At 40.7% G+C, this 27,431-nt stretch overlaps 1 protein-coding gene across 3 annotated transcripts; it reads left to right on the plus strand.

The window, feature by feature from the left end:
- The first annotated feature begins 680 nt into the window (after positions 1–680).
- On the plus strand, positions 681–27,431 carry LOC124980573 (cytochrome P450 27C1). 3 transcript variants are annotated; one of them, XM_047546274.1, is made up of 9 exons: positions 681–796; positions 9,539–9,656; positions 12,655–12,854; positions 15,333–15,542; positions 16,835–16,998; positions 20,521–20,687; positions 22,472–22,615; positions 23,017–23,220; positions 24,929–27,431. In XM_047546274.1, exons 2-8 carry the CDS (start codon positions 9,547–9,549, stop codon positions 23,213–23,215), a joined length of 1,194 nt encoding a protein of 397 aa, XP_047402230.1. In that variant the 5' UTR covers positions 681–796; positions 9,539–9,546; the 3' UTR covers positions 23,216–23,220; positions 24,929–27,431. The 3 variants fall into 3 exon arrangements, with proteins under 3 accessions (XP_047402230.1, XP_047402227.1, XP_047402228.1); XM_047546271.1 differs by having other exon boundaries at positions 22,472–22,550; XM_047546272.1 differs by lacking the exon at positions 681–796 and adding an exon at positions 954–1,029 and having other exon boundaries at positions 22,472–22,550.

The following is a 27,431-nucleotide window of genomic DNA, read 5'->3' on the forward strand; positions in this document are numbered from 1 at the left end:
ATCATGGGCACGTGGTAAAATAACAACCGGGTCATTCTACAATATTGTGAACTACGTACAAATTCGCTTAACACGTTCTCATTTTTGAACGTGGAATTACAACCTTATAACTTGAAACCATAACATACTTTCTAAAATACAAAAAAAGATGAACGAGATTTCTTTCTTATGCCTTCTATAGTAATTTTAAAAGAAGGAAATCGTTTTTAAAACCCCAGATTTCTCTCTCTTTTTTTTGGCCATGGTTGGAAGTGGGCTGGACCTTAAGACTGTGGTTTCGAAGAACGCTTAAATGCTGAATTAATTTGATGTGAAGAAGAAATAATAATATCCTCATTCTCTTTCAGTCTAATCACACACTTTTTTTTTCGCCCCAGTCCTAAGGGAGGGAGCCTTTAATAATGATCTGTGTAAACTGATGCCCAGACGGCATGAGTTTGAAGAAGCTTTGCTCCAACAAGTTAAAACCCGGGGAAGAGCAACCCCAAAAGGCAACCCCTGAAACTGAAAAACTGCTTAAACAAGCACAGCAATGCAAAGAACCGCAATGGCTCTGCTGGCACGGATCCTGAAAGCCACTCGCCGCCAGGCACCCGGGCCGGGGGAGCTTCTGGGCGCTCGGCTCCTGTTGGAGGCGCGGGCCCAGGACAAAGGATCCGGGCGACCCAGGGCGCCGCGGGCCGGGGACAGGGCCGAGGGGCCCCGGAGTCTCGCAGCCATGCCGGGGCCGCGAACCCTCGCCAACCTGGTGGAGTTTTTCTTCAAGGACGGTTTCAGCCGCATTCACGAGATCCAGGTAGCCGCGCACGCGGTGCCCGGAGGGCGAGCCGGCCCCGGGCTGCTCCTCCAAGTGCCGACGCGAAGCCGGGGGAGGGGATTCGCTCAGGGTTTGTCGGGTTAGGGGCGGTGGGGAGGGATCCCCGGAAAAGGGCGCTGGGAAGGCGACTCTGGGAGGAGGTGGCGGGAACAGGGCGCCGGTTAGGGATCTCCTAGGAGAGGACTCCAGGGAGGGACTTGGACTGGATGACGGTGAGTGGCGGCGGGCAGGGGGCCGGGGTAAGGAAAGCTGTGGAAGAGGCGCCGGGAAGGGGCGTCCTAGGAGGGGAGACCGAGAGGGAGCCCGGCGAGGGAACCGGGAGGATTTCCTGGGGAGGGGGGTGTTACGGGCGGGGCAGGGACTTGACCTCCGGGAGAGGTAGCTGGGAAGGAGCAGCCGGCGGTGGTCAGAGCTGCGGGGTCCTGAGGATCGCGCTCTCGCGAGGCCCGAGCGGAGCGCAGTCTCCACGCGGTGGGCGCGGGGACCCGGCCCAAGAGCACAGTCAGTAACGCAGGGCTCTTGGGAGCCCCGCGTGTCTCTACGTGGCCGATATCTTTGTGTTCGGGTCTATCTAGTACTTTTTTTTTTTTTTTTTTAATTGGAAAAAGCGAAATTCAGAGGCTCAGAGTTGCGTAGCTGTGGGGTAGACACTTGAGGGTTGGGCCAGGGACTTGGTAAGCTCCCAGTTGTCCCAGTAACCCTTGGCGGGACGATGTGGGGATCCCACGTCTCTCATCTTGACCCCGACCCTTGCCCCTCCAAAGCCCACTTCGAATTGCGTCTTCCATCCAGAGGTGGCCTTCCACCTTGAAGCGTCAATTTTCCCTCCCTTCAACTTGTGGTGGCAGCTGTCGCCTTCTCTCATGTGTCTTCATCTGCTCGCCTTCTGGAGCTTGCATCCCAGAACACATTCAGTTATTTCTGGGATGTGGGCCTTTTGGGCTCCAGAAACACCCTCTTCTCACAGGCACCCACTTCCTTTTGTTGTGTGAAGCATACTGGTCCTACAAGGCACTACTCCAACCTCCCACCTGGGCTTCATTCATTCCTTGGTTCCGTCAACCATTCAATGCCCCAGAAGGCGCAGGGGCCCTGCCTAAAGTCAGAGGAGTAGAAATCTTGCTGAGAAAAAAGCAACAGAGCACGAGGAGGAATTTTAATTCCACAGAAATCACAACTGGCTCCCTCCTTTCCAACCCTCACACCAACTGTACTAACCTCCCATCATGATTTTAGGAGTCAAGAAGGGTTTCTTCTCTTTTCTACCAACTTCAGAACTTGAGATTTTAGGATGATAGTTTCCAAATAGGGTGAAAACTACTTTTTTTTTTTTTTTAAGTTCAATACAGACTGATTTCTAAAATTTTAAGTTTAATTCTTCTTGTATCCACTTCTACTTTCATCTGCGTTTAACCTTACACCATCAGCCCAGAGTTTTCTTTGAGAAACTGGCCACTGTTAAAACCTGAATCCCCAATCAGGACATGCCTCAGTTTCCACTGATGTTTTTTCGTTCATCTGCTGAGCCTCCAACTACCATCCTGAACCCGGCCAGACCTTTTTGCTCACTGCTCAGACACATCCTTCACCACACCCTTCCCCCCGGGGGCAGACGTGCCAGAGCACACAGTCACGAAACTGACTCACTTGGTACTTTCTCACAACACAGCAGGCAGGACCTCAGTGCTTCCAGCTAGAACTTCTTTCTCTGGCTTCACCTTTTTCTTCACTCTTCAGAGAGCACCACCAGAATCCTCAGGGTATGGCGCCTGAAGGAACTCTCTTCTTCCTGCAGTTCCTCTGAGGACCGCTAGGGAGTACTTTACAGCCTGCAGTTAGCCACACTGAAGTGTGGCTCTAGATTGGTTCTAGTAAAGCCCTTCTTCCTGCTCTCTAGGTTGCAGTAAAGCAACGTTTCTGGGGAAAGAGCGTTATTCTGTGACCCATCCCATCCAGTTTACTTGCACTCACCTTGTAATTACAGAATGTTAGTTCAGCAAGGGATCCTAGCATTCAGCTGTACAATTCAATTTTCCTTTTATAGAAGGAAAAAGTCACAGTGTTAGCTGTTAGGCCCAAGCTCAGTGGCAGAGAATGCATGCGCCATCATCTGGGCCACCAAATGCTGTTTGAGGTGTGATAGAGCGGCAAGACCATGGGTACCAGAATCTTTCTTTGGTGCTAGCCCTTTGCAGCCACCTGTCTTGGGCGCCTATCTCTGTGGACTATAGTTGCCTTGTCTGTGAAGGAGACTAACAATCTCCATCCATCCAGCTGGTTATTGTCAGGTCAAATGAGATTAGGGCTGTGAAACTGATAATAACAAATAAATAATAGCAATGAACATTTCTAGAACTCTTCATGTTCAGGTCAAGTTCTAACTCCTGTATGTGAGGCAGAGTATGGTGGTGCACGCCTGTAATTCCAGCTACTCAGGAGGTCGAGGCAGAAGGATCACAAATTTAAGGTCAACCTGGACAACTTAGTGAGACCCTGTCTGGAAGTAAAAAAAAAAAAAAAAGGGGCTGAGGATATAGCTCAGTTGTAGAATACTCCTGGGTTAAATCCACAGTAGAGCCCTCCTACAAAGAAGAGAGAGATAGAGATAGAGATAGAGATAGATAGAGAGAGAGAGAGAGAGAAAGGAAACTGTATCCTTTAGCTGTCACCCCAGCTCTCCCCTTCACTTAAGCAACTGCAAACTACTTTTCTGTAGATTATTCTGGACATGTCATATAAATGAAACCGTGTAGTATGTGGTCTTTTATGACTGGTTTCAATGTTTATCCATTTCGTAGCAGGTATCAGTACCTATATTTTGCTTATCCATTCATCAGTTGATAGATGTGTGAATTGTTTCCACCATTTACTATGAATAATGCTGCTGTGAACATTTGAGTATTATGTTCTTTTCTCTTGGATGTTTGTCTTAAGAGTGGTTTTGCTGGGTTAAACCTTTTGACCAACTGCCAACTGTTTTCCAGAGTGTCTACAACAGACATTTTACATCCTCACAACAACATAAGAGGTTCTGATTTTTCTACATCCTTGCTAACACTTTGTCTGTCCTTTTGATTATGGTTGTCCTATTTGAAGTGAAATCTCATATGTTTGATTTGCATATTCTTGTGACTAATGATCTTAAGCATTTTTTTTTCATATGCTTATAAGCCACTTGTATATCTTTGGAGAAGTGTTCATTCAAATCCTTTGCCCAGTTTTTAATTCAGTTACTTTTTTTTTGTACTATTGAGTTGCAAAAGACTTTTAAGAATATATAGATGCAAGTCCCATATCAGATGTCTGCTTTGCAAGTGTTTTCTCCATTCTGGAGGTTGTCTTTTAACTTTCTTGATAGTGTCCTTTGAAGCACAAAAGTTTTAAATTTTGATGAATTCCAGTTATCTATTTTTTTGTTGTTATTTGTGCTTTTGGTGTCATATTTAAGATACCATGCCACAGTCAAAGTCAAACCCTGTTTTTTTCTAAGAGTTTTATAGTTTTGGTTTTTAATATTAGGTCTTTGATCCACTGTGAGATAATTTTATATATGTGTGACGTAAGGTTACAAATTCATTCTTTATCTGTGGCTATACAGTTGTCCCAGCAACATTTAAGAGACTGTTCTTTTCCCATTGAATGGTGTTGGTACTCTTGTTGAAAGTCAGTTGACCACAGATATTGATTTATTTTTGGACTCCAGTTCTATTCCACTGATCTATATATGTCCTGCTTGTACCTTTCTGCCTTGATGACTGTAGATTTGTAGTGAGTTTTGAGATAGGAAACAGTCTTCCAGCTTGTTCTTTTCTTTTTTTTTTTGGATGCTGGGGATCTAACCCAGGGCCTTGTGCTTACAAGGCAAGCACTCTACCGACTGAGCTATCTCCCCAGCCCCCCAACTTGTTCTTATTCAGAATTGTTTTGGCTATTTGGGTTCCTTCCATTTTCTTTGGAACTTCAGAATCATCTTATCAATTTCTACAAAGAAACCAAGTGAAATTCTGACAGAGATTGTACTGAATTCATAGATTACTTGGGAGTATTTCCATTTTACCAATTTTAAGTCTTACAATGTGTGAACATGGGATCTCTTGCCATGTATTTAGGTCTTCTTTAATTTCTTTCAATAGTGTTTGTAGCTTTCATAGTACAATTTTGCACAACTTTTGTTAAATTCATTCCTAAGTATTTTTCTTTTTGATGGTATTATAAATGAAATTGCTTTCTTAATCTCATTTCCAGATTGTTCATTGGTAGTGTCTAGGAATACTATTGATTTTTGTATATTGATCATTTATCCTGCAAACTTGTTGAACTTATTTATTAGTTATATTTTTTCCTTTTTAAAATTTTGTTCTTTTTAGTTATACATGACAGTAGAATGTATTTTAACATATCATACATACATGGAGTATAATTTCCCATTCTTGTGGTTGTATGTGATGTGGAGTTACACTGACTGTGTATTCATACATGAACATGGGAAAGTTATGTTCAATTCATTCTCATGTCTTTCCTATTCCCATCCCCCTCCCCATCCTGCCTATTGTGAGTCAGCATCCACCTATCAGAGAGAACATTTAGCCTTTGATTTTTTGGGATTAGCTTATTTCACTTAGCATGATGGTCTCCAGTTTCATCAAATTACCAGCAAATGCCATAATTTCAATCTTCTTTATAGCTGAGTAATATTCCATTGTATACATGTACCACGTTTCTTTATCCATTCATCTGTTGAAGGGCATCTAGGTTGGTTCCGTAGCTTAGCTATTGTGATTTGAGCTGCTATGAAAATTGATGTGACCTTGTTACTATCATGCTGGTTTTTAGTCCTTTGGATATATGCTGAGATGTGGGATAACTGGGTCAAATGGTCCAAGTTTTCTGAGGAGTCTCCATACTGCTTTCTGTAGTAGTTGCACCAATCTGCAGTCCCACCAGCAATGTATGAATGTACCTTTTCCCACACATCCTCGCCAACACTTATTATTGCTTGTATTTTTGATAATTGCCATTCTGACTAGAGTGAGATGAATCTTAGTTTTGATTTGCATTTCTCTAATTGCAAGAGATGATGATTTTTTTCATATATTTGTTGGTGATTGTATCCTTCTTCTGTTCAGTTCCTTAGCTCATTTACTGATTGGTTATTTGTTTTTTTGATGATAGAGATTAATATTCTAACCTAGGTGCATGTGATAAAGATTTTTTCCCATTCTATAGGCTGTCTTTTCATGTTATTGATTGTTTCCTCTGCTGAGAAGAAGCTTTTTAGTTTGAATCCATCCAATTTATTGATTCTTAATTTTACTTCTTGTGCTTTGGGAATCTGTTAAGGAAGTCAGGTCCTAAGATGACATGATGAAGATTCGGTCCTACTTTTTCTTCTATTAGGCACAGGGTCTCTGTTCTAGTGCCTAAGTCTTTAATCCACTTTGAGTTGAGTTTGTGCAGGGTGAGGGGTAGAGGTTTAACTTTATTTTGTTACATGTGGATTTCCAGTTTTCCCAGCACCATTTGTTGAACAGGCCATCTCTTCTTCAATGTATGTTTTTGGCACCTTTGTCTAATATGAGATAACTGTATTTACATGGGTTTGTCTCTGTGCCTTCTATTCTGTATCATTGGTCTACCTGTCTATTTTGGTGCCAATACTATGCTGCTTTTTGTTACTGTTGCTCTGTAGTATAGTTTAAGTTCTTGAAGTGTGATGCCTCCTGCTTCACTCTTCTTGCTACGGATTGCTTTGGCTATTCTGGATCTCTTATTTTTCCAAATGAATTTCATGATTGCTTTTTCTAGTTCTGTGAAAAATATCTTTGGGATTTTAATTGGAATTGCATTGACTCTGTATAACACTTTTAGTAGTATGGCCATTTTGACAATATTAATTCTGCCTATTCAAGAACATCTTCTAAGGTCTCCTTTAAAAAAATTTTTTTTAGTTGTAGATGGACCAATACCTTTATTTTATTTATTTATGTGGTGCTGAGGATGAACCCAGTGCCCCACACATGCAAGGCAAGCACTCTACCACTGAGCCATAATCGTAGCCCTTTCTGAGGTCTTCTTTCATTTCTTTCTTTAGTGTTCTGTAGTTTTCATTGTAGAGGTCTTCCAACTTTTTTGTTAGATTGATTTCCAAGTATTTTATTTTATTTTATTTGAGGTTATTGTGAATGGGGTAGTTTTCCTAATTTCTCCTGCAGTGGATTCATCACTTATGTATAGAAATGCATTTGATTTATGAGTGTTGATTTATATCCTGCTACTTTGTTGAATTCATTACGAGTTCTAGAAGTTTTCCTCGTGGAATTTTTTTGTATCTTCTAAATATAGAATCATGTTGTCCACAAATAGTGATAGTTTGAGTTCTTCTTTTCCTATTCATATCCCTTTAATTTCTTTCATCTGTCTGATTGCTCTGGCTAGAGTTTCAAGGAGGATGTTGAATAGAAGTGGTGAAAGAGGGCATCCTGCCTTGTTCCAGTTTTTCTGTTTAGAACGATGTTGGCCTTGGGCTTAGCATAGATAACCTTTACAATGTTGAGGTATGTTCCTATTGTCCCTATTTTTTCTAGTGTTTTGAACATGAAGAGATGCTGTATTTGTCAAATGTTTTTTCTGCATCTATTGAGATAATCATGATTCTTGTCTTTAAGTCTATTGATGTGACGTATTATGTTTATTGATTTCCATATGTTGAACCAAACTTGCATCTCTGGGATGAACCCCACTTGATTGTGGTGCACTATTTTTTAAAAAAATGTTTTTATATGCGATTTGCCTGAATTTTATTGAGAATTTTTGCGTCTGTATTCATCAGGGATATTGGTCTGAAGTTTTCTTTCCTTGATGTGAGTTTATCTGGTTTTGGTATCAGCGTGATAATAACCTCATAGAAACCTCCTTTTCTATTTCATGGAATAATTTGAGGAGGATTGATGTTAGTTCTTCTTTGAAGATCTGGTAGAACTCAGCTGAGAATCACTCTGATCCTTGGATTTTCTTGATTGGTAGACTTTTAATGATGTCTTCAATTTCATTGCTTGAAATTGATCTGTTTAAATTTTCTATGTCCTGATTCAAACAAACCCTTCTCCATTTCAAGAAGCAAATAGACTGCAATATAATAATACTAGGTGACTTTAACACACCTCTCTCACCACTGGATTTATCCTCCAAAGAAAAACTATATAAAGGAACTATAGAACTAAAAAAGTACAATTAATAATTTACACTTAAGAGACATATATAGAATATTTCATTAATCAATGACTGATTACACTTTATTCTCAGCAGCACATGGATCCTTCTCTAAAATAGATCATATCTTATGCCACAAAGCAACTCTTAGCAAATAGAAAAAAATAGAGATAATATCCTGCATTCTGTCAGACCAAAATGGAATGAAATTAAAATCAATGATAAAATAAAAATAGAAACTACTGTAACACCTGGAAACTAAATAATACACTACTGAATGATGAATGGATAGCAGAAGAAATCAGGGATGAAATAAAAAATACTTAGAGGTAAACGAGAATAGCTATATAACATATCAAGATCTCTGGGACACTATGAAGGCAGTGCTAAGAGGAAAGTTCACTGGACTGAGCTCATTCATTAAAGAATAGAAAGTCAACAAATAAATAAGCTAATATTACATCTCAGAGCTGTAGAAAAAGAAGAACAAATCAACACCAAAAGCAGTAGAAGATGGGAAATAATTAAAATCACAGCTGAAATCAATGAAATTGAAACAAAAGGAACAATCCAAAAAAATTGACAAAAGAACCAATAAAATTGATAAATCCTTAGTTACACTAATGAAAAGAGAGAGAGAAAATTCAAATTACTAAAATTCATGATGAAAAAGGAACTATCACAATGGGCACTACTTACAGACGATAATCAGAACCTATTTTGAAAATTTATACTCTAATAAAATAGAAAATCTTGAAGACGTTGACAAATTTCTAGAGACATATGACCTACCCAAATTGAATCAGGAGTTATTTTTTTCCCATGAATTCTTTAACATTTTCTCTATGGAGAATCTTATCATTTGTGAACAGAGATGGTTTTTCTTCTCCTTTTCCAGTCTAGAGGCCTTTCCCTCCATTGTTTTGTTGAGACTATTTCAGGTTTTTTTTTTTTTTTCATGTTTTTATTCCCTTTGGTGTTGGAGATTGAATTTAGGAACTTGTACATGATGCTAGGCCTGTGCTTGATCCCTGAACCCCTGGAGACCATTTTTAGAGGCTCACTGTATTTTGACTAACTCCACAGAGCAGGCTGCTGTATGCTGAGCTGAGGGAAAGCGGCTGGCAGATAGGGGCTCATTTGGCTTAGGATGTTTGTCTTCTCAGTTCATCGCTGTCCATGAAGACATTTCTCTCTTATTGCTGTATGGCATTTTTAAAACCACAGCACTAACGAATAAACAAACCTCTATGAATATGATTGTGTAACAATATGCTTACCTCAGGGTTATTTAGAGTTACTACTCTGATTCAGTCCCATAGAATATGTAGCTTCCCTCTGCCCCAATTTTCTGCTTCTCTAACACAAAAGAATGTTTATGTTCAAGGTATATCATATTTGTGTGTTTTTTCCTTTTTGGTTTCTCCATGGTATTGCAGCAGAAGCACACACAGGAATATGGAAAAATCTTCAAGTCTCACTTTGGTCCTCAGTTTGTAGTATCTATTGCAGACCGAGACATGGTGGCTCAGGTGCTCCGGGCGGAGGGGGCCGCACCCCAGAGAGCCAACATGGAGTCCTGGCAGGAGTACCGAGACTTACGAGGGAGAGCCACCGGGCTCATCTCAGCGTGAGTATGCAGGACAGGCTGTGCCAAACGTCAGAGGGAGCTCAGGGAGGAATGCCCAAACTGCTGATTTCCTAAAACTCAGCTATTAAAAAAAGCACAGAAGTTTCAGTGGTATAATATCAAATAGCCACTTTGCATGATCTCCCAAACACCAGGAGCAGCAGGGGCTCTCCTCTCCCTCTGTGAAGAGGTTTGATGGCTGGGATAAGGTGGGAGCCACACAGACTGAATGATGGGCTAGTGCTCTTCTTAAGCAATGCTTTTCGGCTTTGGGTGTCCACTCAGTGACAAGGAGGGAACTGAAGGACAGGAGAAGGAGGGTTGTTAGCCTTTAGCACCGTGACAAAATACCTGAGATAACCAACTTTAAAAGAGAAAACATTTGATTTGGCTCATACTTTTGGAAGTTTCATTCCATGGTCAGTTGGCCCTATTACTTTTGGGTCTGTGGTGAAGGAGCACATCATGGGGGACGCAAATGATGGAGGAAGTTGCCCACCACATAGTAGCTGGGAAGTGAAGGAGACAGAGGCAAAGGGCAGGGCCCAATATCCCCCTCAAGGGCACATCCTCTTATGACCTAACTTCCTTCCCATAGGTCCTACCTTCTTAAGTTTCCATCATCTCCCAATAGTGCCACAGGCTGGGGACCAAGCCTTTATTTAATACATGGGCCTCTAGGGGACACTTACCCAAACTATAGAAACGGGTAAGCAGCTAATTCAGGAGACCCAAAGGCAAATCTTCTAGTAGGGGGCTAAGAATCTCCAGCACCCACGGATGATTTTCGTGTCTTACAGCAGACTGTGATAATTAAAAAAAAAAAATTTTTTTAGTTGTAGATGGACACAATATCTTCGTTTGTTTATTTTCATGTGGTACTGAGGATCGAACCCAGTGCCTCACATGTGCGAGGGAATTGCTCTACCAGTAAGCTATAGCCCCAGCCCAGACTGTGATAATTTTGAATGAGGTTCTCTGACACCTTGGTACCTTTGAAGAAATAATTGGCACAGTTCCAAGGAGGGAGGAGACCAGAATGTCCATGTAATCCTTGGCCCCAATTCCTGCGGGCTAGAGATTCAGTTGGTGGCTCTTTCTATATATATAAATATATAAATATATATATGTTTATATTTGCATATATATGTATATATGTGTATATACACACACACATATTCGCTCCTTATTTGTGTGATTTGTGTGTATGTGTGTGTGTGTGTGTGTGTGTGTATCAGATCAGATGTCACCAGGGTCCCTTGATTTCTATCCTTAAGGAAATAGTTTAAGCAGCTCTTCCTGATGTCCATCTCTGGAGGGGAGTGACTGGAGGGAGGCTGATGCAAAAACTCCTGCTCCATCAGCCATGGGTCGGGATCATGCTTGGGAACCTGGATACCTTTTTATCCTGAGATTGGGCAAAGTGGTGCTGGTGGCCTCAGCACAGGTAGGGAGAACAGGAGGGGGAGTGCCTGGCCCAGGAGACTGACCTGGGGTCACCCCAAACAGATCCTAAGGCAAGGCCTTGAGTGCAGTGGTTCATTTGGGAGTGGGGAAGCAAGGAAGGAGTGGGAAGGAAACACTGAGGGTGTGTGTGGATGGGCACTTCTCTTGTGGGCAAGTGGGTGGAGCTCAGTCTCATCGGAACCATCTGAGAGACAGTGCGGGCAGTCCTCAGACCTGCTCCAGACTGTGCATTGAGCATCCCACCTTCACGGTACTCCAGGGCTGGGAACTGGTCATCCTCAATGTACAGCCAGGAGCCCCAACCCCCTGGTTAAAAACTGCAGTCACCCTTTTTGGTCTTCTTTTTAGATTTATTTTATTGTTTTGTTGGTACTGGGGATGGAACCCAGGGAAGCTTTACCACTGAGCTATATCCCTTGCCCTTTTAATTTTTCAAATTTAAGACAGTGTCTCATTAAGTTGCTGAAGCTGGCTTTGAATGTGTGATCCTACTGCCTCAGCCTTTCAAGTAGCTAGGATTACAGGTGTGCACTACTGTGTCTGGCTCCCTTTTTCTTTTTAAATATCAATAGTAACCCCATGATATCCTTACAAGATTGATTCAAGGATACCCACAGATACCAAAATCTGCAGATGTTTAATTGCTTTATATAAAATGATGTAGTATTTGCACATAACCAACACAGTCCTTCTGTATGCTTTAAATCATCTCAAAATCAGAATTTAAGAAAAATATTTTTGATTATTCACTAGTTGAATCCATGGATAATGAACCCACAGTTTTGAAGGGTTGACTGTATATATCCCTGTGTATATGTATACATATTAATATATACAAATTTTATATGTATCTATACACATATACTTTGTGTATATATATATATATATAAAAGATTTTGTATATATACACCTTTTTCTCTTGTAATCAGTTTCATGTCTTTATTATAATATATTATTATAAATATTGTTGTAATATTGTCATAATAAGTTTTTCAAAGGAAATCATATTACATATGATTCTCAGTGGTAATTTTTTCCTTAAAGTTTGCTTCAAGGTCATTGTGGTCACTGTGGTGCATGCCTTTAATCCCAGTGTCTTGGGAGGCTAAGGCAGGAGTATCGCAAGTTCAAAACCAGTTTCAGCAATTTAGCAAGGCCCTAAGCAATTTAGAGAGACCCTGGTCTGTCTCAAAAGAAAAGGAAAAATGAACTGGGAATACGGCTCAGTGATTAAGTGTTCCTGAGTCCAATCCCTGATACCAAAAAAAAAAAAAGTTTGTTTTCAAGGGTAGCAACTTAAGCTCTAACAGGGATTAAATTATTTCTGCTCTCTTTCCCGGCAGCTCTTGTTGATCTCACTTTGATTGGCAGCTCTTGCTGATCTCATTTTGATCCGTATCCCTTGTTTATCTAATTTTGACTGGCAGCTCTTATGATTCTGTGTGGATGGGAAATTTTTCCAAGTTCTCTGAATTCCTTCCCAGAATGTCAATGTAAGTAAGATTATCTAAAACTCGTGTTGTTCTTCTAGGGAGGGTGAACAGTGGCTCAAGATGAGAAGTGTATTGAGACAAAGAATTCTGAAGCCAAAAGATGTGGCCATTTTCTCTGGAGAAGTCAACCAAATTATTGCTGATTTGATTAAAAAAATCTACATCCTCAGGAGCCAGGCAGAAGATGGAGAAACAGTGACTAATGTCAATGACCTTTTCTTCAAATATTCAATGGAAGGTGAGGTGGAGTCGGAAGGTGGGAAAATTGCCAAAAAAGTAGTTTTCTTTCCTTGAGCATTTCCTGAGCCCCAGGCAGTGTAAGCCCAGTGCACACACACATGATCCCCACAGAGCTAGCATGAACCGGGTGTGTCACTGCTGTTTGAAAAAGAGGGAAACTGAGACCTCATGAAGAACTTGCTCAAGGTTATACCCCAATTCCTTTTCTTAGATAGAGGCTAAAATCAGTTTCAAATCCAGGTCTTTTTAGCTCAAGAATCCATGTTCCTAATTACTACACATTTTTAAAGCATAATTAAAAATAAAGGAACCCATGGTTATGAAGGGTTGACTATATATGTGTGCATATATATAGTTTATTATAAACTATTCTATCTTGTTGGATAGTTCATTCTATCTTGTTGGATAGTCCAAATATTACAACCAAAAGGTAGTCATCAAACACATTCTTCCTGTTTCCTTATTACAGCTAAGGGCCATCAGTTTCTCATGTGTCCATCAAGATCTGTTTTATGTACATAGAAGGAAATACACATGAGTATTCTTTTTACTTTTAAAAAATAAATGATAGCATATAAAACATATTGCTTTTGTCTTTACTTAAAAATATGTCTGGAACACCCTTCTATTAGGTTTGTGGAACTGGATCTTTTTGTTTTTAATAGTGTTTACATTTCTTCAAACTTAACTCTTTTTTTGAAACGTTAAAAAATATTTTTATATAACCTGTCTCTTTTTTTCCCTTTTAAATTGGTTCTTTTTAGTTATATGTAACATAGGATTTATTTTGACATAATTATAAAAGCATGGAATATAATTTGTTCTAATTCAGTCCCCAGTACTTCCCCTTTCCACTCCTTCTTCCCTCCCTCTGTTCCCTTCCCTCTACTCTGATCTTCCTATTAACTTTTTTTTTTTTTTTTTAATTAGAGTCTTGTGAATATACAGGATGGTGAGATTCACTGTGATATTTTCATATATGTACATAGGAAAGTTAGGTCAGATTCATCCCACAGTTCTTTCCTTATCCCATCCCTCCACCCTCCCTTTCAAGCCCCTACATTTATTCCATTGGTCTTTCTTTTTTTTTTTTTTTAATTGCCCCCTCCTAATTTTGGATTAGCTTCTGCCTATCAGAGAAAATATTCTCCCTTTGACTTTTTGGGACTGGTTTATTTCACTTACTATGATAGTCTCCAGTTCCATTGATTTATAGGCAAATGCCATAATGTCATTATTCTTTATGACTGAGTAATACTCCACAGTGTATATGCACCACATTTTCTTTATCCATTCATCTGTTGAAGGGCACCTAGGTTTGTTCCACAGCTTGGCTATTGTGAATTATGCTTCTATAAACATTGATTGTGTAGTATGCTGATTTCAAATCTTTTGGATATATATCAAGAAGTGGGATAGCTGGTCAAATGGTGGTTCCATTCCTAGTTTTTTCAGGAATCTCCCTACAGCTTTCCAGAGTGATTGCACCAATTTGCAGTCCCACTAGCAATGTATGAGTGTACCTTTAACTCTTAACTTTAAAGTTATGATAATAATGTTTTCTAAAATAGCAACGACACCAACAAAGAACTGTACTGTAAATGCAGTGAACTATCCGGCTCTTCACTGATCCATGGGGTCTCTTACTCTGGGTCTGAGATCCCCAGGAGGAGCCATTTTTCAATTACTCCCATTGGGTCGGAGACGGAAAGTTGATCCATAGTTGCCCAGTGGGGCAAGAAGCGTCCCTGGTTGGGTTTTGGTTCCTCTCTCCTGAGAACTAGGACAAACTAGAGAGGAGAGCGTGCTGGGACTGAGCAGCGCCAGGCTTGGAGATCTTATGAAAGGTTTATCATCTCAGACCTGAGTTCCAGTCTTCTGCAACCTTAGTCCAGCTACGTAAACTCTGGGAGTCCTTTCATTTGTTTTTCTGTTGGGCTTCCCCTCTACCCATCCCCCATCACTGGAGATTGAACCCAGGGGTGCTTTATTACTGAGCTACATCCCTATCCTTTTTTATTTTGAGACAGGCTCTTGCTTAGTTGATCAAGTTTTGGAACCTCCTGCCTCAGCTTCCCAAGTCACTGGAATAAACAAGTGTGCACCACCATGCCTGGCTCGGGTGGGTTTGCTAATAAGTGTTTCAGGGCTGTACAGGGAGCTATTTAAACGAAGCAGTGTTGACCGTGCACTGCATCCTGTAGTTCAGGACGAGATTAGATGATAAGAGGGACGGCACCTCACTCATGAAAGGCTCCTACAGCATGCTTTCTTTTTTTTTTTTTCTTTTTTCTTTTTTGTGGTGCTGAGGACTGAACCCAGGACCTTGGGCACACAAGTCGTGCACTCTCCCACTCAACCACACTCCCAGACCCCTTAGATCGCTTTTGCAAGTTACTTTCATGGCCACATATTGCATATGGATATGGCAAATGATCTAGAAGAAGAGAACTTTTAAACTGTCTTCCCCACCTAGGTGTGGCCACCATCCTTTACGAGAGTCGCTTAGGCTGCCTGGAAAACCACGTCCCTCAGACGACAGTGGAATACATTGAAGCCCTGGAGCTCATGTTTAGCATGTTCAAGACCTCCATGTACGCAGGCGCCATCCCTAGATGGCTCCGCCCCTTCATCCCAAAGCCCTGGCGAGAATTCTGCAGGTCCTGGGATGGACTCTTCAAATTCAGTAAGAGAAGAATGGAGGAAGGGTTCCTTTGGCCTATGTAGAGTGATGGGACTTGCAGCTTTTTGGAATATCTAATGTATCCAGGCAGTGGGTGATTATGGCTGAGGATGATCAGATGCACCTCCGTGGTGTTATTTGCATTCATAACTTTCATATTTGTTTCTCAAATAAGCAAAAAATCGTGGGAGTGTGACTATTAGTAACATGAGCTAATTTTCATTTTATAATTCTTTTTATTTTAACAAACATGCTAGCAGTGACACATGCAAATCTTCCTGGAAGACGATATTTTTAGTCCAATAAATGTGTCAGTACTTAAACTGTTGAAGGAATTTCAGGCCCATGGACATTTATTTGAACATTCTCAATTGCAGCTTTTTGGGAAGGGACAAATTCGTTTGTTTTTTAACCTGGTGAAAACAAGCTAGGAAAATGAATATTTATTCATTCTCAAAGTGACACTATAAAGATTTGCTTTCTTATGTAACTCAAAAAATTTGGAAAGACAACATTGAGGCTTGACCCAGTGGTGCTTAACCACTGAGCTACATCCCCAGTTCTTTATATTTTTTATTTTGAGACAAAGTCTCAAAATAAGTTGCAAAGGGCCTTGCTAAATTGCTCAGGCTATGCTCAAAGCTGAGATTCTCCTGCCTCAGCCTCTTGAGTCTCTTATTACAGGTGTGTGCCACCAAGCCCAGCATCAAAATTTTTACCATAAAGGTGTTTCCAAAAAGAAAAAAGTGATTTCCAAAATACTTAGACCAATGTTTTAGAACAATGCTAATATTAAAAGATGTGTCCCTTGGTGCCTTTTGAAGGTCAGCATTCATTTGAATATACAAATGAATGATCAGATGCACCTCCATGGTGTAGATTATATATGCTTGCTATCGTTTTTTGATAACATCTCAGATAATAATGCATGGCCTTTCTCCTGCTCAGTTCATTTTCTTTTTTTCTGGAGCAGAGTGGGAAAAAAGAATTTGCGTTCTTGTGACTCTACATGATAATAGTAATTCCCTGATTATTGGATTAGAACATTTGCAGATGTAGGTTACTTTCAGGAAGGAAGAAATGTTTACATTGTTTTTAGTTTTTCATTCATTTACACAAGCAAATGTATGAATGAGGCCCCAAGACTGACAAGAGATTAATTCTTTAGCCTCCGTCACCTGCTATGCAAACTTAACTGGGTTAATTAAACTACTGGGAGGACCAAGAGGGGATCGAGACTGGAGTGATTATTCTCAACCCAAACTTCTTTTAAAAGAAATACTGTTTTCCAACAGGCCAAATTCATGTTGACAACAAGTTGAGGGACATACAGTGTCAAATGGACCGGGGTGAAAGGGTGAGAGGGGGACTTCTCACATACCTCTTCCTTAGCCAGACCCTGACGCTGGAGGAGATCTACGCCAACATGACTGAGATGCTGCTGGCCGGTGTCGATACGGTAAGTTCTGGGGACCTGTTTTCTCAATAAATAGAGCACAGCATTGCCTTCCTCATGCTCTGGTGGAGTGTTTCCTTGAAGGGAAGATACTTTAAGTGCACTGTACATGTTTGTTTAGTTGGCCTTCCATATCTGCAGGTTCCAAACCTGTAGATTCAACCACCTGTAGATTGAAAATATTCAGGAAAAAAATTACATCCGTACTAAACATGTACATGAACATAATTATTTCTTAGATAATATAGTATGACAACTATTTGCCTAGTATTTACATTTTATTAGTGTTATAAATCTAGAGATGGTCGAAAGTACAGGGAAGGATGTATGTAAATTATATGCAAATACTATACCATTGTTTTATGATGCAAGCATCTGCAGACTTTGATATCCATGGAGAGTCCTGGAACCAATCCCCTGTGGATACTGAGAGCCACCTGTACTAGCAGAAGGTCTCCAGGAGAAAGCTTTCTCTCTGTAAAATGTAAAACAAGGTACACAAGTAAATTATGTGAACAGCATAACCATAATTCCATTATCACACATGTAAAATAGCAGTAAATGTTCAAATTTAAAAATCATTCCCCGTTCGTGAACATTTTGTTCACTGTTTCATAATATCAGACATGAAGAGGGCACAAACATTAAACACCTTATTATTTACCCTTTAAAATTTGCCAAGCCATGGAATTCATTTTATAAAGCCAGGTTAACTTTAAAACCACAAGTTTTAAAGAAAGTGTAAAGAAAGAAACCTTAAACAGTTTGGCTTGTAAATATGTGTCCGTGTGCACGCATGTGTGTAAACATATCAATCTGAAATGAGAGCCTAGAGAACAGAATCCTGACCAAGAAGGGCTCATTATCAGCCTGAAACAGCACTGCCAGTGGACTTAGAGGCAATCCCACATGCTGTTACCAGAAATGAAGATGCAAACGAGTGTGTACGCTCTGTTCCCATTAGCAAGACACTGTGGCACCACCCACTCCCTGTCTATGTGCATATACATGTCTGTGACTGTGTAGCCATGCGGAAGGGGGGTGAGTACACAGTGGGTTGTTAACATGGGTTTTTTGGCTGATGTCCAGGACTGGGGAGCCACATTCCTTCCTAAAACATGTAATATGACACAGTTACTTGTTTTTAAAAAATGATATACATGTGGGTGTAGGTACGGAGTAGTTTTATTTATTTTGTGGTGCTGGGGATCCAACCCAGGGCCTCATGCATGCCAACCAAGGGCTCTGCCACTGAGTGAAACCCCCAGCCCCAGAACAGTTTTAAAATTTGCTGAAAGGAAGTGGTGAAACAGGAAAAACCAAAACGAAACAAAACAAAACAAAACAAAAAAAAGCAACAGGCTGTACTTTAGGTACTTGGTGGAAGACTAGTCAGCTGAATGAAATTTCTAGCAGGAAAGTAGGGAAGCTCTGTGCTGGATGGTGTGGAAAGTAAGAATTAAGATTGCCCCATGCCCTGCCATTTCCAAAGCACTAACTGAACACCCTTCTTGTCTAGCAGCATCTGCTAAGGCTGGGGTCACCTCCTGCTTTGGACAAGTGGGAAACCTCAGCAACTGAGCTTGTCACATCATGCTTTTCCTCTATGCAAGTGTTTCCTGACCTTGATTAAGGCACAGAGCTCCATTTTAAAAGGAGGAAAAAGAACCCCCCAAACTGTGGTTGACTGTATCTTTTTTTTTTTTTTTTGTACTGGGGATTTAATCCAGTGGCGTTTTACCACTGAGCCACATCCCCAGCCCTTTTTATTTTTTATTTTGAGACATGGTCTCACTGAGTTTATTAGGACCTTGCTAAGTTGCTGAAGCTGGCCTGGAACTTGCAATCCTCCTGCCTCAGCCTCTTAAGTTGTTGGGATTACAGATGTGCATCACCACACCTGGCTAGACTATATCATTTTTATGATAATGTTACTTAAATATGTTAAAGTGAGAAACAATGCAAACTTCTTCCAGAAACTTGTAACTCTTGCCCCCTGGTGGTAATTTAGAGTATCACAATGAGGTGGAGATGAGATGGGACTGGGTCCCTTTCTACTTCCTGGAATGGAAGCCAGGAAGGATTCTTACAATTTCAAATGCATTTTTAAATTTTTTTTTTTTTTTTTGCGGTACTGGGGATCAAACTCAGGGCCTTGTGCTTGCAAGGCAAGCATTCTACCAGCTGAGCTATCTCCCCAGCCCTCAAACGCATTTTTTAAAGAATCAACTTTAGTGCAGTGTGTTTTGTGTATAATATACTGCATCCATTTAAACTGTATAATTTGATACAGGTTGTTTACAGCAAGTATTTGTGAAACTACTACCATAAACGTTTTTTCTAAAGTTTATGTCAGTGGAATCATATAATACATATTACCCTGCATCTGGCTTCCTTCATTCAGAGAAGTGACTTTGAGATTCACCCATGTGGTGGCATTTAACAGTAATTCACTTTTTTTTTTTTTAAATCACTGAATAGTGTTCCATTGTATGCCATATTTCATTTTCCCCTAAGGATATGATTCTAATATAATTTTTTGTTTTCTTAATAGAAAGCATCTAAATAATTTCTTTCTCATTTGTAAGGAAAAGCCTGAACATTATACTATATGTTGTAGATTATGGGACAGTCTGCTTTCTGTAAGCATGTAATAAATGTTTATAGAGCTCTCATTTAAATGAGATCCTAGTGAGTAGAATCCATTAGGGTAGCTATTGAATAATATACTATGACCAAGAGGTGTTCAATATCAGAATGAAATAGCCAATTGACTTGTAGGGGAAATGATATTCATATGGTATAATTAAATTAGGTTAAAAGAAAAGGCATTTAGACTGTGGAATTTCCTTACAAGCAAGTGAAATACAGTCACATGGATAGTGGTATTGATTTTAGTGGAACTCTTGGGACTTAGTATAATAAAATAGAATTATTCTAAATAACCGGAAATGTAATTAGACCAAGAAGTGACATTAAAAAATGATACTGCAGAGCTGGGGGGGGGGTGTAGTTCAGTGGTAGAGTGCTTGCCTGGCTGATGAGAAGCCCTGGGTTCAATCCCCAGTACCACATTAAAAAGCAAGACAAAGCTGGGTACAATAGTGTATGCCTGTAATCCCAGAGAACTGGGAGTCTGAGGGAGGAGGATTCGAGTTCAAAGGCATCCTCAGAAACTTAGTGAGGTGCTAAGCAACTCAGTGAGACTCTGTCTCTAAATAAAATACAAGAAGGGCTGGGGATGTGGCTCAGTGGTTAAGCATCCCTGGATTCAATCCCCTGGTCCAAACGAACAAACAAAAAAGGGCACTAGAGTCATAGAGTTGATGTTCCAAAAATAGTTGTTTGATTTTTCCACCATGAAATAAGGAGAAGAATCTTTGTTTGGGTAAGACCTCAAGTGCAAAGATAGGATTTTATGAATATGGTTTTCCTTCTACCCTTATTCCAAAGGGACGTCACTTCTGACACTGACCACTGTGTAAAACTCATGACATACCTGTGTCTGCTGGTTTCTCTTATTAGACATCCTTCACGTTATCCTGGGCAGTGTATCTCCTGGCAAGGCACCCAGAAGTGCAGCAGATGGTGTACCAGGAGATAGTCAAGAATTTGGGGGAAAGGCATGTTCCAACTGCAGCAGATGTCCCCAAAGTCCCACTGGTTAGAGCTCTCCTGAAGGAAACCCTGAGGTACAAGTCAGGGGTAAAAGTCAAGTCAACAAATTATCTCCTTTATGATCTCTGATTCTTCTTTTTTTTTTTTTTACGTTTTTATTTTACTTTTAATTGACAAATAATAGTTGCATATCTTTATGGGGTGTAATGTGATGTTTCAACTTGAGCATACATTGTGGAATGATCAAATCGGGGTAATTAGCATTTCTATCACCTCAAACATTGATCATTTCTGTGTGGTGAGACCGTTTACAATCCACGCTTTCAGCTGTTTTGAAACATGCAATACGATATTGTGAAGTATAGTTCTCTTGCTGTGCACTGGAATGCCAGAACTTACTTCTCTTATTCCACTGAAACTTGGTGCCTGATGATCTTTCCCTGTTCATTCTTCTCCTGATTCTTTGTCTCAGCAAATCCTCAGTCTGTCTACCCTCATGCACTGAAGTGGGTAGGAAAAGGATGTTTGTAACTATCTATCTTTCCTCTTGTCTGATTAGGAGAGAGTTACTCTGTTTTACGAATATCCATTGTCCTTCATAAAGATCTTTGAAGCAGCCACTGAATGCTTTTCCTGCTTTATACAATCGGCCCATTCAGTGTTTCCAAGTATGCTCCTGGATCGATACTTTTGAATCTGTTCCTCTGAAGAGAAAGCAGAACAAGATTGATTTGTCAGGAAAATACATTGGGTTGTTTGGCTAATTACCAAACCTGTTCACAGAATCCTGTGGTTCTTCTGTGAACACCGTGGTCTGAGTTGGAGAAGCCATTTAGTGAGGCTGATTTGCTCCTGGAACAGGGCTTCAGTGACGCTGGAAAAGCTGGAGCTGGAGATGTACGGGTTGTCTTCGGTGGAGGGGGATGGTTTTGGTGGGAGGTGGGCATTCCTGATCAGTGAAATTCCTTCCCCCTCTGCAGTGCCCCTTAACCAGCATCCTCTATGGGGAAATGCTATGACAAAGAACAAAGATTATTTTCTATAGTAAATGTAAAAGAATTCTTCCAAACCTGATTTGATAACAACACTTTAATTTGCACTGAATCCTTAATCTAAGCATGCTGACTAATCTTTAAAAAAGGAAAAAGTAAATGGACTGGGAGGGGGTATAGCTCAGTGGAAAAATGTGTGTTTAGCAAGTGCAAGGCCCTGAGTTCCCCAGAACCTTAAAAAAAAAATCCAATTTTTTTTTTAGGAGTCCAGGATAATTTGAGAACTGAAGTATCATTTCCTAAGCTATACTTAGGATCCTAAATCCTATGAACCATTCTTTGATATAGTGGTCCTAGTACATGTAAAATTTCAGAAACTTGGAATTTTTTTCCCCTGGAGAACATAAGAGCATGTTCAAAGATTTTCTTTGTGTTTTGCAGACTTTTTTGACCTTGAAACCTTTTCCTATTCCCCAGAATACTTAATCTAGAAGCCTTTTTAGGGGCTACAAAGGTGTAGTTGAAACTGTACTGTTACAATTTAGATTTTTTTTTTTTTTTTTTTTTTTTTTTTTTGGTACTGGGGATTGAACTCAGGAGTGCTTTATTCATGAGCTACATCCCCAGTCCTCTTTTTTTTTTTTTTTTTTTAATTTTATTTTGAGAGAGGGTCTTGCTAAATTGTTGAGGACTTGAACTTGGGATCGTCAGCCCTCCCCAATTGCTGGGATTACAAGTGTAAGCCACCACATGGGCTGTTTTTTAGAATTGTTAATGGAAGTGGCAATATATTCAGATTCCTAAATGTTTAATAAAATAGTTTAAGAGTCACTGTTCCATTCCTGTTCCCATTGGCTCCTTTCCAGGCTGTTTCCGGTGCTACCAGGGAATGGCCGGGTCACCCAAGAAGACCTGGTTATTGGCGGGTATCTGATCCCCAAAGGCGTGAGTTTGGTGGCCATGGCAGAGGTGTGGGGGTTCCATTGGAAATCTGCTTCTACATTCAGGAGGTCTTTGCCCCTTTTCTTATGCTTGTGCTTATGAAGACAGGGCTTTAGCAGTAAGGAGATGACTTGTGTGGTCTGACTGCTCTGGAAACTTACTCCTCAAAAGCAAAGCAGATGAATCTGTATCACACAGGGCCACTCCCTCTAACCCCCAGGCTCTGCCCTGTAAAAGCAGCAGCTCTGCTCTGCCAGTTTCCCATGGACTGGAACGAGCTTTCTCAGAGGCCATGTTGACATGGGGGTGGGCCAGGAAGTGTGAAGGGAAGGAAGAGCATGATCCACCTGGGGCTGCGTGGACCTTATGTGACTCCCCCAGGCCAGGGGCATTTCCGAAGGGACAGTCTGGCTAGGGCTCTGCTGGCCTCTGCTCTGCCTTCAGGTGATCCTCTTTTTCATTCTTTTAGACCCAGCTGGCCCTCTGCCACTATGCCACCTCCTATGAGGATGAGAACTTCCCTCGGGCCAAGGAGTTTAGGCCTGAGCGCTGGCTGCGAAAAGGAAGCCTGGACAGAGTTGACAATTTTGGGTCCATCCCCTTTGGTTATGGGGTTCGCAGCTGCATTGGGCGAAGAATTGCAGAACTGGAGATTCACCTGGTCATGATCCAGGTGAGGCATGGAAGGCAAACTCTGGCCATTGGGTGTGGTCTCTCTTCTTGGGCTGGACTGGGTCAAGACTTTCAGGTTAAGAAAGAGGACTCAGTTTTGAAAACTTAAAAAAAAATCAAGGGATTTGTATGAAATCCCTCATATAACCACCACCTGGGCAGGAACTATTTCAGCCCCACAGCCACTGCCTATTTATTTCCTCCTTGGGATTCTGTTTTGGCAGAAGGTGAAGCCGCTGAGGCCTGAAAGCCTGGGTGGTATGTATATGTCTTTGGGGGGCTCCAGGGACCCAGAGCTCACTGTCACATGGGGAGTTCTCAAGAGAGACCAATGGTCACTGGCAAATAGTGGTCCTCAAACCTCATCACATGAGGAGCAAATGTGCAAGGTCGGAGTGAAAGGTCAGAGGTTAGATGTTTAGACAAGGCCATGTGGATGCTGATACATATGGAGCTGCCCAAAGACACACCATTCTGCTCATTTCTTTAACGATGACAAAAGAATGAATGTCCTTATTGAAGTCCTGACCCTGATCCCTGCTTGACTCTGTCCTGGATCTGCAACTTACCCTGAGAACCTATCAGTGGGCCTTTCTCATCTTTTCCTGGGACACAAGGCTAGAGAGAGAGGCAGGATAGGATGGGGACAGCCTGACATGTAGTGTCAACAGCTCATCTGTCATCTGCATTGTCTGAATGGGTGGAGCCAGGTCCCTCATCCTATTAGGAATCTGTATTTGACATAAGTCTTTAAAGCAAGTCATCTTTCATTCCCTAAGCCCTAGGGTGGCTTTGCCAATTGGTGGGGCAGATTATTGCTTTAGGGCGGTTGACACTTTGGAGTCCTTTAAAACCCATCACTCAGGCACTTTCCAATTTTACCCTAGGAGGCAGGGTTGGTTCTACCTTTTTTTTTTTTTTTTTTTTTTTTTTTTTTTTTTTTGCGGTGCTAGGGATTGAACCCAGGGCCCTGTGCTTGCAAGGCAAACACTACCGACTGAGCTATCTCCCCAGCCCTGGTTCTACTTTTGAATGGTAGACATGAGCAATAAAATCAAAGGAACACATCAGGAATGTTTAAATTCGGGCCATCAACACTCAGAGTCTGTTGGATGATCTCCTGCCTGCCAACAGTTCTCCCTGCTGCTATGTTGTAACTGACGCAGCTGCAAATTGTGATCCAGCGGGAAACCTGGAATTTCACTTTGTTAATTCTCTTTGATCTTTCCATACCTCCTTTATGTAAATCTAAAATGGAAAGAATGGGGTTAGGATTTTGAAATGGAGAATAAAACCTAAGTCATGAGTGCATTCTGCAGGTACCTCCTTATTACTGTACAGTTGCTCAGTGGACATGCAAACTCTTGTACAGGATGTAATGCTATTTCCAAAAGGCCAGCATGTCTCTGGCCTCCATGTTGAACAGGCATCTTCTCATTGCCTCACCTCCCGAAACCTGTTGCCACAATAGGAGGAGTAAAAGCATTTAAGGAGCATTGAGAATTTGCTGCTATCCCAATGTATTAAGTGTGTGTGTGTGCACGCATGTGTGTGCATGCGTGTGTGTGCATGCATGTGTGTGTGTGTGTGTGTGTGTGTGTATGGTGTTTGGGATGGAACCTAGGGCCTCACACATACTAGGCAAGTGCTATACTACTGAGTCACACCCCAGCCCTATCCCAATGTTGAATCCTTCTTTTTCTTCTTAGTTGCTTCAGCATTTTGAGATCAAAACATCTTGGACTAAAGCTGTTCATGCAAAAACCCATGGGCTTCTGACGCCAGCGGAGCCCATCCATGTGCGTTTTGTTAACAGAAAGTAAGCCTGGGTTTGGAACCTGGGCTGATGGAGCAGAGCCAGCTTGCCAGCATGCACTGGGTGTGCATGTATTGCTGATCGCAGCAGTGGAGGAGGGACTCTAGAGGCTGTCTTGTGATCGACTGGCCTTCTAGGCTATTGAAGACTTGGAAATCATGCTAAGGAATGTAATGAGATGTATAAGAACTGAGACTATGACAATGTAAAATTGTGTTGCCTGATGTGTTATTCAGCTTTCTGTTACTGTAACAAATAACTGAGATACATAAACTTCAAAAGAGAAAAGGTTGATTTTTGGCTCACCTTGATGGAGATTTCAGTTCATCATCAGGTAGATCTTTTGCTTTTAGACTTTTAGTAGGGGAGGACAGCACATCATGGCAGGAGTGTGTGGCCCAGCCAACCGTTCACTTCATGGCTGGAACATGAAAGATGAAGAGACTGGTGTCCTACAATCCTCTTTGAGGGCGTTCTCCCAATGATCTAAGGACCTCTCACCAGGCCCCCACCTCTTAAAGGTTTACCCACTCCAGATAGCACCAAGCTAGGGACCAAGACTTTAACACATGAGCCTTTGGGGGACATTTGAACATTCCAGATCCAAACTATAGCAACTAAGTTGAGAGAAATAAATCAGTCATCATGGAAACAGTGTAACATTAGAATATTTTTATTTCAAGGAAAAATAAGTATATAATAGCATGTTCGTATGTCATTTTAAATATTCATACTGGAAATGAGATCCAGCTGTTGGTGCTTATTTGAGGCTCTAATGGGAAGCCTTGGCTCTCAGGAATATTTGTTGTGCTAAGTTCTGTTGCCTTTCATGCTATTTCCTGGTGCTAAAGGGGAAAAAATATGTGATTTTATAATGTTCTCTCCTTGCTTTCATGCCTGAAATGTCCTATTCCCAATTCCATGATTCTTGTTACATAATCTTTATCAAAAATTTATCTAATATATACCATACATCTTTCCTCCATTCTACAAAATAACTCTTCAACAAAATGGAAATAATATCCTTTCATATGCTATTTTTATAAGGCACATGATAATGTTGAAATCTCTGTGCGATGATAGACTAACTTAAACATAAATGCTGTAAAAATATATACAGTTAAATGTGAAACCATGTCCTAAAATCAGCCAAGTGTGGAATTACTTTGAGGTAGCAGCATATATATTGACTTTTATAGATGAGATGAAATTATATTGTTTGAGAGTGAAATTTAAAAGGTATTGAGAATTACTAATCAACTCAAAGTGACCTCTTATTGGCTGTGCACACAGTGTGACCTTCTAAGGAAGCGTAGCCCTACCTGGAGTTAAGAAGAGTGAATGGTGAAGTGCAGGTCAGAGGGTGAAGTCCATCTTCCACCAAAATCAAAGTATAAAAATAGACGAAAATAGACATTAGGAGCCTCTGGTGTCAGGGTACCTCATGAAGCATTCTAGCCAAAGAAATTGAAACTGAATTGGATAAATCTCTAAATCTACTACCAGTTTATGTGTATACAGGGTAGAGAGGGACATAACAAAACTATAAGGAATGCAACCAAAGAAATCCTGAATAGAGACAGTTCCTGATTTACGATGGTTTAACTTAAAGATTCTTTGACTTTAGGATGATGGGAAAGTGATAGGCATTCACTAGAAACTGTACTTCCAACTTTGAATCTGGATCTTTCCCTGGGCTAGGGATAAGTGGTAAGATCCTCTTTTTTTGATACTGGGCAGCAGCATCAGCCTTGGCTCAGTTGACCCCAAGATCATGAAGAGAAAAAAAAAAAGACAATCCTCCCGTGTGGGCTGTGGTGCTGAGATAGGATGCGGGGGGTAGATGAGCTGTAAAAACTTGGGTTTTTCAACAAGTAAGTGTTAAGAAAAAAAAAAAAGAAAGAAATAAAGGGAGAACTGTTAGAGAAAAAGAAATTTATGAGATTTATCAACCAAGAGCAATACTGGTGTTAGCTTGAATCAGATTCAAGTAAACAACTTATAAAGAGATTTAAAAAAAATAATTATAAAAAAAGAACCAAACAAATCCATGGAGAGAGAAGGGAGGGGGATGAATTGGGGAAATCTGAACACTGTTTGTATTTGATGATATTAAGGAATTATTGTCATTTTGGGGTGTGATAATGGAAGCTGTGTTTTAAAAAAGACTGATCTTATCTCTTGGAACTATCTTTAAAGATGCATATGTTTATGGATGAAATGTTATAGCATGTTGAATTTGCTTAAAAATAAACTAGCTTGCTGTGGGCATGGATGATGTGTGTGTGGGAAGGTGTGGAGGCCCAGGGAGGAAGAAACGAACCAAATGGGGCAAATGTTGCTAGTTGTTGGAGCTGGTGATGGGTGCATGAGGGTTCATAAAGTTATTCTTTGTA

This window comes from Sciurus carolinensis, chromosome 3 (genome assembly GCF_902686445.1).
Source record: "Sciurus carolinensis chromosome 3, mSciCar1.2, whole genome shotgun sequence".
In the NCBI taxonomy this organism is placed as follows: domain Eukaryota; kingdom Metazoa; phylum Chordata; class Mammalia; order Rodentia; family Sciuridae; genus Sciurus; species Sciurus carolinensis.